General features: G+C 40.8%; 1 protein-coding gene across 2 annotated transcripts in view; it reads right to left on the minus strand.

The window, feature by feature from the left end:
* The window catches only part of brpf1 (bromodomain and PHD finger containing, 1), a 104077-nt gene that overhangs the window by 19350 nt on the left and 69325 nt on the right, over nt 1-15402 (minus strand). For both annotated transcript variants that reach the window (XM_042098202.1, XM_042098203.1), the window contains one exon: nt 9743-10027. In XM_042098202.1, coding sequence (XP_041954136.1) covers nt 9743-10027 — 285 coding nt within the window. The remainder of the gene's footprint in view (nt 1-9742; nt 10028-15402) is intronic.

The following is a 15402-nucleotide window of genomic DNA, read 5'->3' on the forward strand; positions in this document are numbered from 1 at the left end:
GAAGACAAACAAATTTAGAGAATAAATAGGAAAAAAACAGCAGCAACCAACACGACAAGAATAAAACAGAAATTGATATCCAATTTCCAGGAGAGCGATGAATGACATGGTTTGCATGGTTTGTGACATTTGTTGTGGCTATTGTATTAGCTTGTAGACTATATAGGAAACAATATAAAACATCAATAAATGGGGTCATATATGGTATACTTAAGCAATAAGCCCCGAGAGGCCGTAGGTTACATTGAAACCCCCCTTACTGTAGCTGTTGCCAAGCACTGTGTTGCCAAGCACTGTGAGACGCAGCTACTTGAACTTTTGTATCAAGTTATGGTAGCGCAGTAATATAGAACGAAATGCGGTCAAGGTGTATGTTTATGCTGCATTTTACAACTGCATCGAACGTGATTCAGCCAATCACATTCAAGGAATGGAACTATCAGTTTTAGAATGTATGGTAGGTCAAGCGACTGAATGAAGAAATTAATCTTAAATGATCACTGTGCAGAAGTTAAAGAACATCCTACAGCACATAAGCTTACTGTTCTTATATTGGGCTCTGTACAAGACCAAATCTTGGCTTTATATGTGTATGTGTATTTCATTTGCTCAACTACTGTGGATCAGGGGTATGCAACAGTCTACATGTCTTGAAAGCAATTCTATATTTTGCATTACATTACATTACTGTTTAGCAAATTGAGTACATTTGCCTACAGAGCCAATAGGTTTGTGGAAGATGCAGTCAACATGACACTACACATCCTCCAGCACTTGGAGTGTGCAGGCACCTATGCCGGGATATTCTTTGTGGACTTTAGTTCTGTCTTCAACAGCATCATCCTGGCTAGGTTGCAGGACAGGCTCTCCCAGTTGAATGTACCTGATCCCACCTGCAGGTGGATCATTGACTTCCTGTCTGACAGGAAGCAACATGTGAGGATGGGCAGGCATACCCCGCAAGGCTGCATTCTCTCCCCTGCTCTTCTCCCTGTACACCAACAACTGCACCTTCAGTCACAAATTTGTCAAGCTCACATAGTTTGTGGATGACACCACCCTCATTTGACTCATCTCTGGACCTATAGTGCCCCCTATAGAGGCCAAATGAGGCCAATTTCCTAGTGTGTCCTTACAATCAGGTACCAAGTCCCTATACCAAGATTGGACTTCATACATCAAAGCATTGCTGAGATACGAGCCCACTTCCTGTATTGCAGCGCCCCCTATAGAGGCCAAATGATGCCAATTTCCTAGTGTGCAATGTTCCCTCTAAGCTGTGCACGCGCGCAGCCGCGCAGACCAGTCGAAGTGGCCGCGCAATAGATTTTTCAGACCGCGAACATTTTTCAGACCGCACAAACAATTTTTTTTTCAGGGGTTAAAAATCTGAGCATCAACGGCGATGTAGGCTAGGTAATAAACATTTAAAATACTGACATGTCTGACAACCAAGCCGAATGTAGCCTAAGTTGTTTACATACAAAGTATCCTTTAGGCTACTCTAGGCGAGCCCTGCTCTAGTTATGTAGTAGCCTAGGCTACCATGGCGAAAAGAAAGGCAGAGCAGATGCCCCAAATAAGGTCTGCCTAACATTTAAACACGAGTGGCTAGATGAAATACTCCATTCTGACACAAAAGATAGTCCAGGTAGGAAAAATCTTTCACAATTGAAAAAATATAATGTCCGCAACACTGCTTTTGACTCCCATATATTTAATGCACAACAGGCAACGTTTCGACCCTGCTGGGTCTTCTTCCTTTTTAGGAAAAAACTTTCAGACATATAAATATCGTAAATTTTACGAAAGGAGTGGCGTGATCTGCAAATTCTGCTCGGAGGCAAAAGCGAAAGGAGAGTTCCAGAAGTCCATGTAGACGCATTGAAAACATTAAGACTTAGACATGAACTCTATCGATCAAATTCTCCCCGAAACTAATAAATCCCGAGAGAGACGAATTCAGAGAGCACGATCCGACCCTGAACAAATACAATTATTAATCGACAATGTGATGGTAGCAATTAACACCAACATGTCCATGTTATCAGCAAGATACACGATCATATGGCACGATGCTTGTGCTTTACATTACATTTTGGAAGCAAACTGATTTCAGTTACAAGTAGGGTTGCAAAGGGGCGGAACATTTCCGGTAAATTTCCGGAAACTTTCCGGAAACTTACCATGGGAAGTTAAGTTGGGGAATTTTGGAAATATTCAAAATTGGAAACTTTCATGGAATTAAAGGAAATTATGGGGATTAATGTGAATTTACGGGAATTAACTGGGAATTTTGAGTAATTCATACAAACTGTTTCGTATACAAACATTAACATTTTGTTTCGTAATAAGCAATATGATTTGTATGTTGGTATTTTCGCCTAGCTTAGCATACATAGCTAGCTAGCATGCTAGCGGAAATCCCATTCTCTGCCTATGGTTTACTAGCGTGCTAAACTAGCAACACTGAACTGCCCAAGATACACCACACACCTCAACAACAAAATCCGATTGGTTTGAACATTTTTTCCCCATGCATATGAACGCACCATAGGTTTCCTTTATGTCTAGCAGCCTATGCCGATTGCTGTGTGCATGTGATTGACATGTGCAGGGTAGAAATTTGACTGAAATTGTATTAAATCAGGTTGTTTTAACTAATATTAGACTGCAAGATGGGGTTTTGTCCACTACATTAAGTTCCTTGTTATAGACTAACTTGCCATATTAAAAATTCCCAGTTTATTCCCATTAATTCCCGTTTATTCCTGTTAATTCCCATATATTCCCATGGAAAGTTGCCAACTTTGAAAATTCCCGGAATTTTGCAACCCTAGTTACAAGACAGTTTTTTTCTGGAATCATTCAGCTTTCAGGATGCCCTGCATAAAACATCCTTGATGCCATTACCAAGTTCTACGCAGACCATGCAAAATGGTATGTTTACTTCAGATGGTGATTAAAGGCTGTATCAGCGATTACGACTGAACGTCACATCTGTTGATGTTCAAACAAAACAGAGAGCTAGCTCGCTACTCTCCCCTCCCTCCTGTGTAATTGAAACTCTCCTAAACGCACATCTTGTTGGTTATTGGTTGGAACACTTTATTTTGCCTTTGAGTGGTTGCCAACACTTGTTGGTAGCAATTGTTTTTGTGTACAGATCTCGGAGCCTAGGCTGACTACAGAGACGCGTTTTTTGACGGCCTGCTTATGGCAGACAGCTAGCGGATCGTCATGAAAGATTAGATTAATTTGATAATTTATGTTTGGGCCTTTTTTGTGCCTGAAATCGCTGATACAACCTTTAATGTTGGGCAGACTTAAAGGAGTGGCTGCTTTACTGAAGCGTCAGGTACCGCACCTGACAAGATGAGCCACATAGCCAGATAGGCCTATCTCCCTCAATGAAATTCAAATGACATGTTTTGTAGCCTAGTTTGTTGCAAACCACTCCAGTTATAAAATTGTTTAGGCTACCTTTAGGAAAAATGACACCATGTCAATTTAATAAGCACCACTTAAGTTCCACTTAAATGTTGTACCTGCTGAGAAATGACTAAACACCTTGGATACTTATATAATGATATTAATGATATATAATGATATATAATGATATATATATATATATATATATACACAATATAGTTTATATATATATATATATATATATATATATATATATATATATATATATATAAACTATATTGAAGTTCAACCAAAGATTTTGCATTTGCGGTCATCTCTTTGAATTCCCTATGGCTAACGCAGGCTCGTGGTCATTTTTCGGCAGGTCGCGTGGTTTGCGAATTGCTTACAGTGCTGAAATGTTCGCTCAGAAAACAAAATATTTGCTCAGTGCTGAAAAAAATTAGAGGGAACATTGCTAGTGTGTCCTCACAATCAGGTACCAAGTCTCTATACCAAGTTTGGACTTCATACATCAAAGCGTTGCTGAGATATGAGCTCACTTCCTGTATTGTAGCGCCTCCTATAGAGGCCAAATGATGCCAATTTCCTAGTGCGTCATCACAATCAGGTAACAAGTTCCCTTACCAAGTTTAGACTTCATACATCATAGCTTTGCTGAGATATGAGCTCACTTCCTGTTTGGCAGCTTTGCCACCAAATTTGATTGACTGTATTGAGTGCCTATAGGTATATTTTTGTGAGGCTTGGTCTGAAGATCATCTGTGCCAAGTTTTGTGAAAAGTGGAGAAAATGTGCGACCTCTGAAAATTTAGTTTAGCTTTCGATAACATCCAATATCTCCATTATGGTGGAAATTGATGTCATAGGGTGCATTGAACTCGGAATCATCCAAGGATTCCATTTATACTTCAATGTTCAAAATATGGTATGCGGTTCAAACGTTAAAGTGGACTTCCGGCGAAAATTGACCCCAGGGTGTTTTTCTGCATTAAAACACATCAAATAAGCCGTGGAGACAGTATTTTTCGTTGATCAAACACTACAGAGCTTGGCCCGGTATATGCTATAGCCCCAAATCTCAACCAGTAATTTTGTTCAAAACAGCACCAAACCTCATCAGTAGCTTGCTCAGGGTCCCTACACATAAAAAGAAGCACCAACAACATAGTTAGCGAACTTGGAGTTTATTACAGAAGTCTGTTAAGAACACTTACACAACTGTCCCCCTACCAGCTCCTCTCGAAGGAAAGTCCTTATAAGTCAATTATCGAATGCAATGCAATATGAGGAGTGAAATTATTCAAAGTTCATAAACAATTCCAAAGTATTTACCATCTGTTATTAACTAATATTTGCCCAAACTGCCACAAACTTTGTTTCTCATACGTTGACTAATCTGTGGTGGGGCGCCACAAAATCAAAACCGGCCTATTTAAATTAAAGATAAGATAAAATACTTTCATTGAGCTGTGCTTTTTACGCACACAGCCATTCCTTGCCCTGCCTGCTCTCTCTCGTAACGAGTCCGCTGCCCCTCCTCTGCATGTGCATTTAACAAAATTGTTGAAGGATTGTTGTTGCCAGAAGCATTGCATAGAACACGGGGGGCTAAATTACTATTAAATCCGCTTAGCATTGTGACCATGCTGCGCAAATTTGTTCAAAACTGCTGCATTAAAGTTAACTCTGCTAAGGTCTTATCACAACATAACTTAGTACGTTGAGGAGACTAAACTAAGTTATGCAATCAAGCAGTATCTCGAAGCTAACGTTAGAATACTGTTTGGATGTTGAGTTTAGCATGCTTACTTACAGCTGCTTGTCAATTTCGTTACTCATGCAGGGCTCATTTTATTGACTCTGACACTGAATGTTTGCAAAATCCCGATGTAAATGGAAAAGTGTTTTCCAAGACTCAAAAGTGCTTGTCCCAAGGAGAAGTAGGCTACAAACCGTTATTTGAACTAACTATGTTATGAATTGCATCCACACATCAGCAGCCTTTTAACTGTGTTTTAGTGCAAGGGTTCCCTGACGAACGTCTTAAAGTGACAGGCACTCAATTAGACCTATACACTACTGAACTTTATTGAATGCCCCCTCTGACTAAGAATGCATTACTTGGCACTTGTATAGTCTTTTATTTTAGAATTTTAAGAGCAATAAACATTGCAATGTTAAGGAATTCATGTTTTTTCATTTATATATGTAAATCAACATGTATAAATTGCTATTAGTCATAATGGGGAGATAATCGATAATCGAATCGGACTGAAAAAATGAATCGTTAGATTAATCGATGCATCGAAAAAATAATTGCTAGATTAATCGTTTAAAAAATAATCGTTTATCCCAGCCCTAATTTAAACACTTTTATTTTAAACTTAACCTTCCTCTGATTTTAATCACCTCAGTTATCAATCAAAGCAAACAGGGAAAAGAAATAGCAATCATGAAAAACACTCAAATAAATAAATGTGCAAATGAATGAAAATCAGCACTGGTTGAAGCCTGGAAATATTGTTAACAAAGTAGCTTATTTTGCTAGTTTATCATAGTCTACTGGTTAGACTGTTCAGTTTTCCCACGTGTGTTTACAGTGGGCAGTGCTTCGATTTGGCCAGCTTCACTCGCGGTCCGCGCGTGGGATCACGCGGTATCACGCGACTTTAATTTGTATTTTTCCAGTGAGACGCTGCAACAACCGGTAGATGGCTCAAGTGAGCAGGGTGTCTCGTAAAAAGAAATGGAGCCTGGAAAACAGCGAAAACCAATTGTCACTGTCTTCCGCCCGCGCCACAGCCACACACTGTGATAACGTTCTTAAATCAATCTTTCCCGTGAGCTTGCATGCTACCAGTCCTTCCTTTTCAAATGTGTTGCGCCTGTTTGCACAATTTCACAAATAATCATATGTGATTAATAATATGACAAATAATCCCTGTGCACGGGGACCGAAACAATGCATGCCAACTTTTTCCGTGTTTCTCACGTATTTTAACTTTCCCCCGCTGTCTTGCCGTTTTAATGTTTTCCCGTAGAATATCCCATATTTTAATACTCTCATAACAGCCCTGCCATCGGGCCTGTCTCTGTGTTGCCCTGTTGCTACCCCTTGCCCTTCCAACGAAACAGATGTCTTCAAATCATCGTTTTCCTTGCTTGAAGGCGAACTTAGAGTGATGTTAACCTATTTAAGTTTAACGGCGTGATTGTCGTAAGAGCACGATTCATTGGCGCTTGCATGTTCGGCCTTATGTCTACGTGCGCACCTGAGGCTACTCAGCTACAAGAGAAAGAATTTCCCCTTTGGTTTGTTTGTTCACTGCAAGTTGGCCTACCATAACTTACCAAGTCTGCACTGTAGACCCTAACTGGCTATTTATATTTTTCTGTGAAATAAGCAAATGTATTTGTTCAACTTTATGAAGCAGAATTACGCATAGGCTACTTGGAACATAATACATTTAACAAAGGACAGATGTATGTTGCTAGTGACAAAATATTAACTTTCAGTGTTTTATGATGTTGTCATGGGGAAGTGTTTTTCCCCATGCATTTATTCTAGGTTACTGTCAGTGATTGACGCGAGAGAAGCGGGGTCTGTGTTGTGTTGCGTTGCGTTAATTTATTTTCATTGGGCATACCGTGCCGTGCCGTCCACAGCTCTTCAGTTCTGACAAAGCCAAAATTACTCCTTTTGAAACAATGAGTGCAGGAAGCGTGTTTGTATGGTTATATTGCTTGTTATATTTATTAACTAACCACCCGATTCACGTTGGCTGGGGGGAAGGGGGGCCATCAGACATTTGTGCCCAGTTAATCGGCTCTGCCCCCAACAAATCACACCTTCCCACCTCTGACAGCTTAAAAGAAGTCAAGAGGACTCCTTACTCACAGACCTATTCACAAAGCTGCGGCATTTTGCCGTGTTTTGAAATCCTATGCAGCTACAGGAGCTTCCAATCATGAGGAAGCAATTTTGCATTGTAGGCATAACTAACATGCAATAACGCCGCCAACAACAACCAAAACTAGGCTAATCATTGTCAACATGTAAATTAAATGTAACATTATTGTGAATCAAATTAAAATGTTCTCTTTTGCAAACGTAGGTATAGTAACAGAATAATTTAATAATGTTACAAAGATACTACATCAATCCGTATGTTTCATTAGGCTACTAGGCTGTTTTGCCTTAATTCATTTAGGCTAGGCCTTTTTATTCAGGGCCGTATTCACAAAGAATTTTAAGGCTAAAAGTAGCTCCTAACTGGCGAATTTAGGAGCAACTCCTAAAAATAATGGGCGTTTCACTCCTAACTTTAGGACTCCTAATTTTTTCACAAAAAGTAGGCCTAATTCACGAAGCATTTTAGACCTAAAAGTAGCACCTAAGTCTGGGACAGCTTAAGTCGAAAAAATGCATTTTGCCTTGTAACTTTTGACGTGCTAGACGTGAAACTTGCTTTGACAGCTTATGGCCATACGTCTGATTGCAGCATTGAGCTAACAGCATTTCGTTGCCATGGTTACTCCGGCCTATCTGCTTGGCCCCCTCATTGCTGCTTGCAGCTATATTTGTCATGGTCATTTGTTGTGGAGACAACAACTGATGTATTTCAAGATAGTTACCGATACTACCCGGGGGACCCAAAAAATATTTATATATTATATATTTAATACCCTCAATATCACACTTAATGCACATTTTTCCGAAATCTAGGGCCCTTTCCAAAGTAAAGAGACATTTAGTACAGACTTTAGATTGTTTACACATGCTTATTATGAGTTCGTCTTCCACCCTAGAAAATTTAGGGAATTTCTATGGAATCTATGGAAAATATTTGTCAAGATATACATGCCCAAACATGGCATGTGTTTTTCAAGCTGTAAAAATTAAAGAATTTCAAGGTCTGAAAAAGATATGAAGACAGAAGGTTTGCACAGAACAGGCCTTGGTTTTAGGACCCATTGATGATATAGACAAGGTTTGAACAAAATCTGAGACGGTGCAGCAACAACCCCTTATCTGATTTGACACAGAATGGCCCAACAGCAATGCCAAAGAAGCAAAACAATAAAACAGAGCTGTGGTTGAGATCATTTCCATAGACCAACTCACTATACTGTCGACAAAAACTACTTCAGAAACCTGGTGAGTATGACAGCAAATGTGTCACACCAAAAAGGACGTTTTAATGCACTGGCTCATCAGTCATGTTTTGCTTGGCCCTCAGATCACACAGGGGAAAAAATCAGGGAAGCCTTTGAATAAATTATATCCCAAACACGGAAACTGAAAATGACACAGCTCAGTGCAATGACAACATACAGTACGAAACATAGAATATCAAGGGACGTCCTTAGCACTGGGTTCCTTGCTTTGACCATAACCTATAGTGCACTTAGCTGTCAATAAGGCTATAGGCCTTGATCATGTGTCTGCATGACTTTCCAGGCCTAAGAAAACGGCATTCTCCAGGTTAAATAAAATGACAATACTTTTGCAGGAGAAACAAAATCTCTTGTGTCCCTGCCCACAAATACACCTGATGCATCACTAGCCCTGTGCCCACTGATGCAGACACCTGCACACTGGAGACTGTCCAGTATTCCTGGCCCCTTTAAGCACCTTTACAATGGATAGTAGAGAAACGTTTTTTGCATTAGCAACACAATTATTTGTAGCCTGTAGTAGCCACTGACCAGGCTCAAAATAGCCTACCACTTTGTTGGTAGCATGGATAGGGTCCCTACAGACAAATCAAAGTATTGTAAACTTTGAAAGTGTACAGACAGGTTATAACAACGGTTGCTTCTGAAGGCAGCGCATTGCCTTACGTCGTGTTCCAGTAGTGTCAAATCAGTGGGCACATTCCACTTCTTCAGATCTGGCTGAATCTTACAATACAAACATGAATCATGTTCAGCCAGATCTACACAACGCTGGAAGTCGTCGAAATTCCCCCACATTAGCCTGATCTACCTGCAATTTCAGGTATTCCTAACGCCAACTCTGACCGACCATCTGCTTCCCATGCTTTAACTACTGATGACAGTCATTTGCTAAACTTTGTTTCTGCCTCTCAAGAAACTTCTCTGGCACATCAAAGCATTCCCAATTTCAGGTTTTTTGGTTGTTTCTGCATCTATTTTGTACTGGTGGGCTACTTTAAGCAGATGTAGGTATTTGATTTTTTGAACCTATCATAAGATTAATAACGCTTGGTTAGATTTAATCAATAGTTTTTACCTAAAGACACTATTTAAAATGGTAAAACATTCAATAGACTATATGTGCTACCTTTCTCTTGACTGCTGCTTTCCTCATCATCCTGACAGGTGCTTACAGAGGCATGATGGGGTAGAGCAGAGACTCTTTCCTCTGTAGGGACTCCAACACCTTCACCTCCTTCTCGCTGATGAGCCAGTTTGCGCTTAATGACAGTCATCTCTTTTCTCAGAGCTTTGGCGCGCCGCGATCGACCAATACTGTGTTTCCCAGAGCTGACTTCCTCAAATCGAACTTGCAAGATTTGCAACTGCTCCTCAAGTGGCAAGCGTCTGCGATTCTCTGGTAGAAGTAGGTCTGAAACGGGGACAGAGAGAAATGTTAGGTTGATTGATGTACATAGATTGCCGCATGGTTTTGCCACCTGCTACACGAAGACAATAAATGTCCTCTCCATCCCCTACTCCTGCAAGTCTTTGTAAATCTAAAATCTTACATTGTCTCCCCTTAATTACTCAATGATTGTTTAACAGTGCAATACAACAACATACACAATCTGAACTGCCTAATGTCTGCCTAAACTGCCTAACTTGACACCTCAGCGGCCATGACGCATTACCTATTTTGTATTATCTAATTAATCAGCAGTGTGTGCATGTTTGTGTCTGTGTCTTGATGTATGTACAGTACCCTCCAGAATTATTGGCACATAAGTGGACTAAAAACAGGTATATTTGTTTTAACACCGAGACATGAGACACTCTGTAAAGCGCAATGTGCAATGTGTTGCCGCTTCTTCTAGTGATTTATTGTAACCTCACAATGAAAACAATGAGGGAAAATTCAACCGAAAATTCAAGGGAAGCAAATTTATTCTGAGAAAATCTCATAAAGAAATAAATATGTTTAACAAAAACATGTTGCCCACAATTATTGGCACCGGCGTATATGGCTAGTACAGTATATACAATCACCAACAAATCCCCTTGCAACTTTACCCTACCCTCCTCTACTTCCCTCCCAGACAAGCTGAACCACATCTATGCTCGATTTGACCGGGAGGCAGTCTTTAAGTCAGCTGTTTCACCGGACGAGGACATACTCCAATTTTCCACCTCAGAGGTCTGCGACATCCTGAGCAGAGTGAATGCTCAGAAAGCTGCTGGCCCTGATGGAGTTCCCGGACGTGTGTTGCGAGCCTGCTCGGAGCAGTTGGCTGATGTCTTCACCAACATCTTTAACATGTCTCTTGCCCACTCAACAGTCCCCCATATTTTTAAATCTGCCACTAATGTTCTGGTGCCTAAACAGTCCACAGCCAAAGAACTGAACGACTTCCGCCCGGATGCACTGACACCCATTATTGCGAAATATTTCCGGCTGGTCCTCTCACAGCTGAAATCATGTCTGCCTGCTACACTGGACCCGTATCAATTTGCCTACTGCCGCAACAGATCAACAGAGGATGCCATCTCCACAGCGCTCCATCTGGCACTCACCCATCTAGATAGTCCCAATACATATGTTATAATGCTGTTCATTGACTTCAGTTCAGCATTCAACACTGTGATGTCCTCCAAGCTGATCTCCAAGCTCTGCCAGTTTGGCATCAGCAACTCACTCTGCAACTGGATTATGGACTTCCTTACTAACAGACCCCAGACTGTTAAATTAGGAAGTCTCTCTTCCTCCACCACACTGGCATGCCACAGGGCTGTGTGTTGAGCCCTCTGCTCTACTCCCTCTTTACCCACAACTGCGCCCCTGTTTATGGCTCCAATGCCATAATCAAGTTCGCAGATGACACCACAGTGGTGGGCCTAATAAGAGAGGAGGATGGCACTACAAAGAGTAGTGAAATCTGCCCAAATGACTATTGGCTCCCAACTCCTAATTACACATATCATAAACGCTGTAAAAACAAAGCCAAATCCATTGTCAAGGATGCCACCCACCCAAACCATGGTCTTTTCAGTCTACTCCCATCTGGCAGGCTATACAGGAACCTGCGCTCCCGCACCAGCAGGCTCAGGTACAGCTTCTTTCCAGAGGCTGTAACACTGCTGAACAAAACTACACCTCCTGTCTAGCATTTGCATTTTAGTTGTTTTTTTTAAAGTATATTTTTTTGGGCTTTTTATGCCTTTAATTTGATAGGACAGTGGAGAATGACAGGAAGCGAGTGGGAGAGAGAGTCGGGGTGGGATCCGGAAAGGACCACGGGGCGGGAATCGAACCCGGGTCGCCGGCGTACGGCGCAGGTGCCCCAGCCAGTTGCGCCACGGCTGGGGCCACCCGTTTACTTTTTATGACTGCACTGTTTACCTGTTTACATTGACTGTATTGCACTGCTTACCTGTTTACATTTACTCCTACACTGTTTCACCTATGACCTTGCACTGCTAACACCCCATACTATACATTATATTTATATATAAATATATACACACATATACTATTAATTATATATATATATATATATATATATATATATATATATATATATATATATTAGTTATAGAATGTCTATTTATACTCAACATATACTCTATTTATCTCTGTAGATATATCATCTGGAAAACCTGTATTTATCCAACTATACACTGTACATTATTAATCTCTACACAACCATACTCTACCTGCACTTGGTATTTAATGGTTTGCACTTCTGGTTGGATGTCAACTGCATTTCATTGGCTCTGTACCTGTACTCTGCTAAATGACAATAAAGTTGAATCTTATCTAATCTAATTATTGACCGTCTCCGACTGAGTCATGTATTCAACTTGACTAAACATGATGTTATTAAGTCTAACAATCTATTTTTTTGGAGGTTAATTTACTAACTGTCATAACATCAGTTATATACAACGTCTATTTTCTGAATTTTCTGTGTTCTGCAAGATTTACATTTTAAAAAATATATAATTTTGGTCTGTCTCAAAGTTCTTGTCAACTCTGTTAACTGTTATAAGTAAGTGATAATGTATATTGGCCGCGCAGCGGAGGGGTCTTGTTCCGTCCTGAAGGGACTTATTTTCCCAATAATGACCGGCGTTCTATACACGTCTACTTGCCAAACCGAAACAATAAACTCCCCATGATATGACTCTTTAGCCTACATAGTCTAGGCTATAGCCTATTTGTTACCGTTTCATCATGGCTTTTGCTGAGAAACAAATAGTTTGCAACAGCACACACTGAACTTGAATCAAACATTCTTTAGAACACAGCTGATCAACCGTCTGCTTTCACTTTTGAATGAAGTTCCAGTCCTTGCGTAGTAATATGAAAGATGTGAAATAGAAGCACAAAACCCATTTTCCTTGACAGCGGTCTGTTACTTAGCAACGGTCTGTTAGAGAATTAGCAGACCACCGAACATTGGGAAGGCCCATTCAAGTGAACGGAGTATTCTGCAGCACTATGAAGAGCCGTGTAATAAAACTGCTTAAAACAGACTTTGAATATGAAGCATGACGCCTACACAGAGAGATGTCAATTCCTCTGACGGGAAACTTTGGAAAGGCAGTGAGATATGTTAAGCTTCTTCTCTCATTAATTTGTACACCAACAGTAGATTAATTATTCGTCAACTCTGTTATTGCGTTATTGGAGTGAAACTCACTCAATTTTTAAAAAACAATAATATGATTAAAAGTCATGAAATTCTGGTTTTATACATATCATGCAGTAACTAGTTTGAGGTTAGGATGTGGAGCTACAGAATGATGGGAATGTCAACTCTGTTATCGTTAACTCTGTTAATTCTGTGTTAATTCTGCATGATAACAGAGTTGACAATGATGTGCTGTCAACACTGTTTTCAATAGCATTTAATGAGTGTCAACTCTGTTAATTTAAGATTTTGCTCTTAAAACAATGACTAAATATGTATTTTTTTGTTTCAAATGTATATCAGAAGATGTGTTACAACTAATATTTTTACCACATGATTTCTTTAATTTTTAATTATATATGTAAAAGCTAACTTTTTTTAGAACATATGCACCTCTTGGAAACTTGGCAGTGGAATGTGTTGTAGCAGTCTTATCAAATTCAAAGTTGCTAGAGTGACTGTAGAGACAAAAGTTCTCTTAGGGAAGGAATCATTTAAAAATGCATGACATTTGCTAAATATATATAATTTACTGAGTTTGTCTCTAACAGAGTTGACAGATTTTTTCTGTCATTACATATTTCTTTCAAATAGATACTTGAATTCTTACAGGTTTAACCTCTGCAAATACTTGTCATGTTAACTTTGAAGTGTGTTCTATGACTAATGATGAAAGTTTGAAGTTTAATGATGAAAACTCATTACATTTTTTTGGTTTCTCTCTACACTTGAAATGTACCCTGAATTATATAACCCATCTCTCTCCAAGCTTGTTAATCATGAAGCTACTCCATGCTTACCACTTCAACTCTCCTGCTCCCTCTGTCCCTCGGCCCGATCATGCTCACTCTTTCCCTCCTTGTCATCCCTGTCACATGCCTGCTCCTCTGCCTGGCAGAGGCAGTGGCCAGTCGCCTCTCCTCCACCTGTTGCTGGACGAAGTCAGGTAGTGTAAATGCTGAAACCACTGCAGCCCCTGTAGCAAACGTGTATTATTTTGCACATTTGGCGGCATCTGCGTTTAGATTAAAACAAATTTGGCCGGCAAATTTTTGCGCTTTTGTTTATCCATTCTAAGGCCCTCATCCATTCACAAATGTTATGCTCTAAACCAGAGTATCTGAACATAAGGGGGAATGGGAGTAATGGGTGGGGCCTAGTAAGTGATGTGAATGGGAAGCCCTATGTCAGTATAGAAAATCAACAAATAGGCGACTGCCCCTGCTTTACTGTTGGCCTTTTCCATTAATTTAATTAGATAGATAGATAGATAGATAGATAGATAGATACTTTATTAATCCGAAATTCAAGCAATTATATCAGCCACAAGGTATGTGTGTCATGAGCATTCTCTCTCCCTGGCAACAACCCTTAATTGATTCAACTCTCTGCCACTCTGCTCACTCTCTCTCTACTCTGCCTAACGAGCTCCACCTGGCTCCGCCCTGCTCAGCTCTTGTTACCTGGCCAGCTGCGCTGCATTTCCTACTCACCATCCTCACCTTGCCCCACTCTGCTCTAATTACTCTGCCAGCTGCACTGCATTTCTCCACTAACCTCTCCCAGTATATAAAGCCCTGTTTTTCAGCCAAGCCCTGTCAGATCGTCTTCAAACCTGGACCAGTAACCTGCCTGCCTGCCTGCCTGCCTGCCTGTCTGTCTGTCTACTCTCTGACTCCTACCTGTGATTCGGATCCTTTCTTGACTGCCTCCCTGTTCTACTGCCCCGGTTATCCCGACCTGCCTTCCGGATCTTCTCGATTACTCTCCGATCTTCAGCCCCCCCGGTAACTCGAATCTGCCTTCTGTCTCTCACCACGTTTAGTGCCTAGCCCTGGTCTGTACTACTGCCTGCTGTTCACCTTGCTGTTGTGTGTGGGTTCCCCTGAGCCCCGAGAACCCCTGACACCCCTGGCACTCCTAGCACCCCTGGAACCGGAACCTCCAAGACCTCACGTTTCTCTCACTCCTCTTCCCCCCTGAACCCTTCAATAAAAAGACTCTGAATTTGAACTTGCGCTCTTGGGTCGTCTTCTGTCCGTGACAGAACGATCTGACCATCATGGACCCAGCGCACTCCCTGACCACTATGGAGGAAGAGCCCGAGATGACT

Source organism: Alosa sapidissima, chromosome 7, assembly GCF_018492685.1.
Source record: "Alosa sapidissima isolate fAloSap1 chromosome 7, fAloSap1.pri, whole genome shotgun sequence".
Classification (NCBI taxonomy): Eukaryota; Metazoa; Chordata; class Actinopteri; order Clupeiformes; family Clupeidae; genus Alosa; species Alosa sapidissima.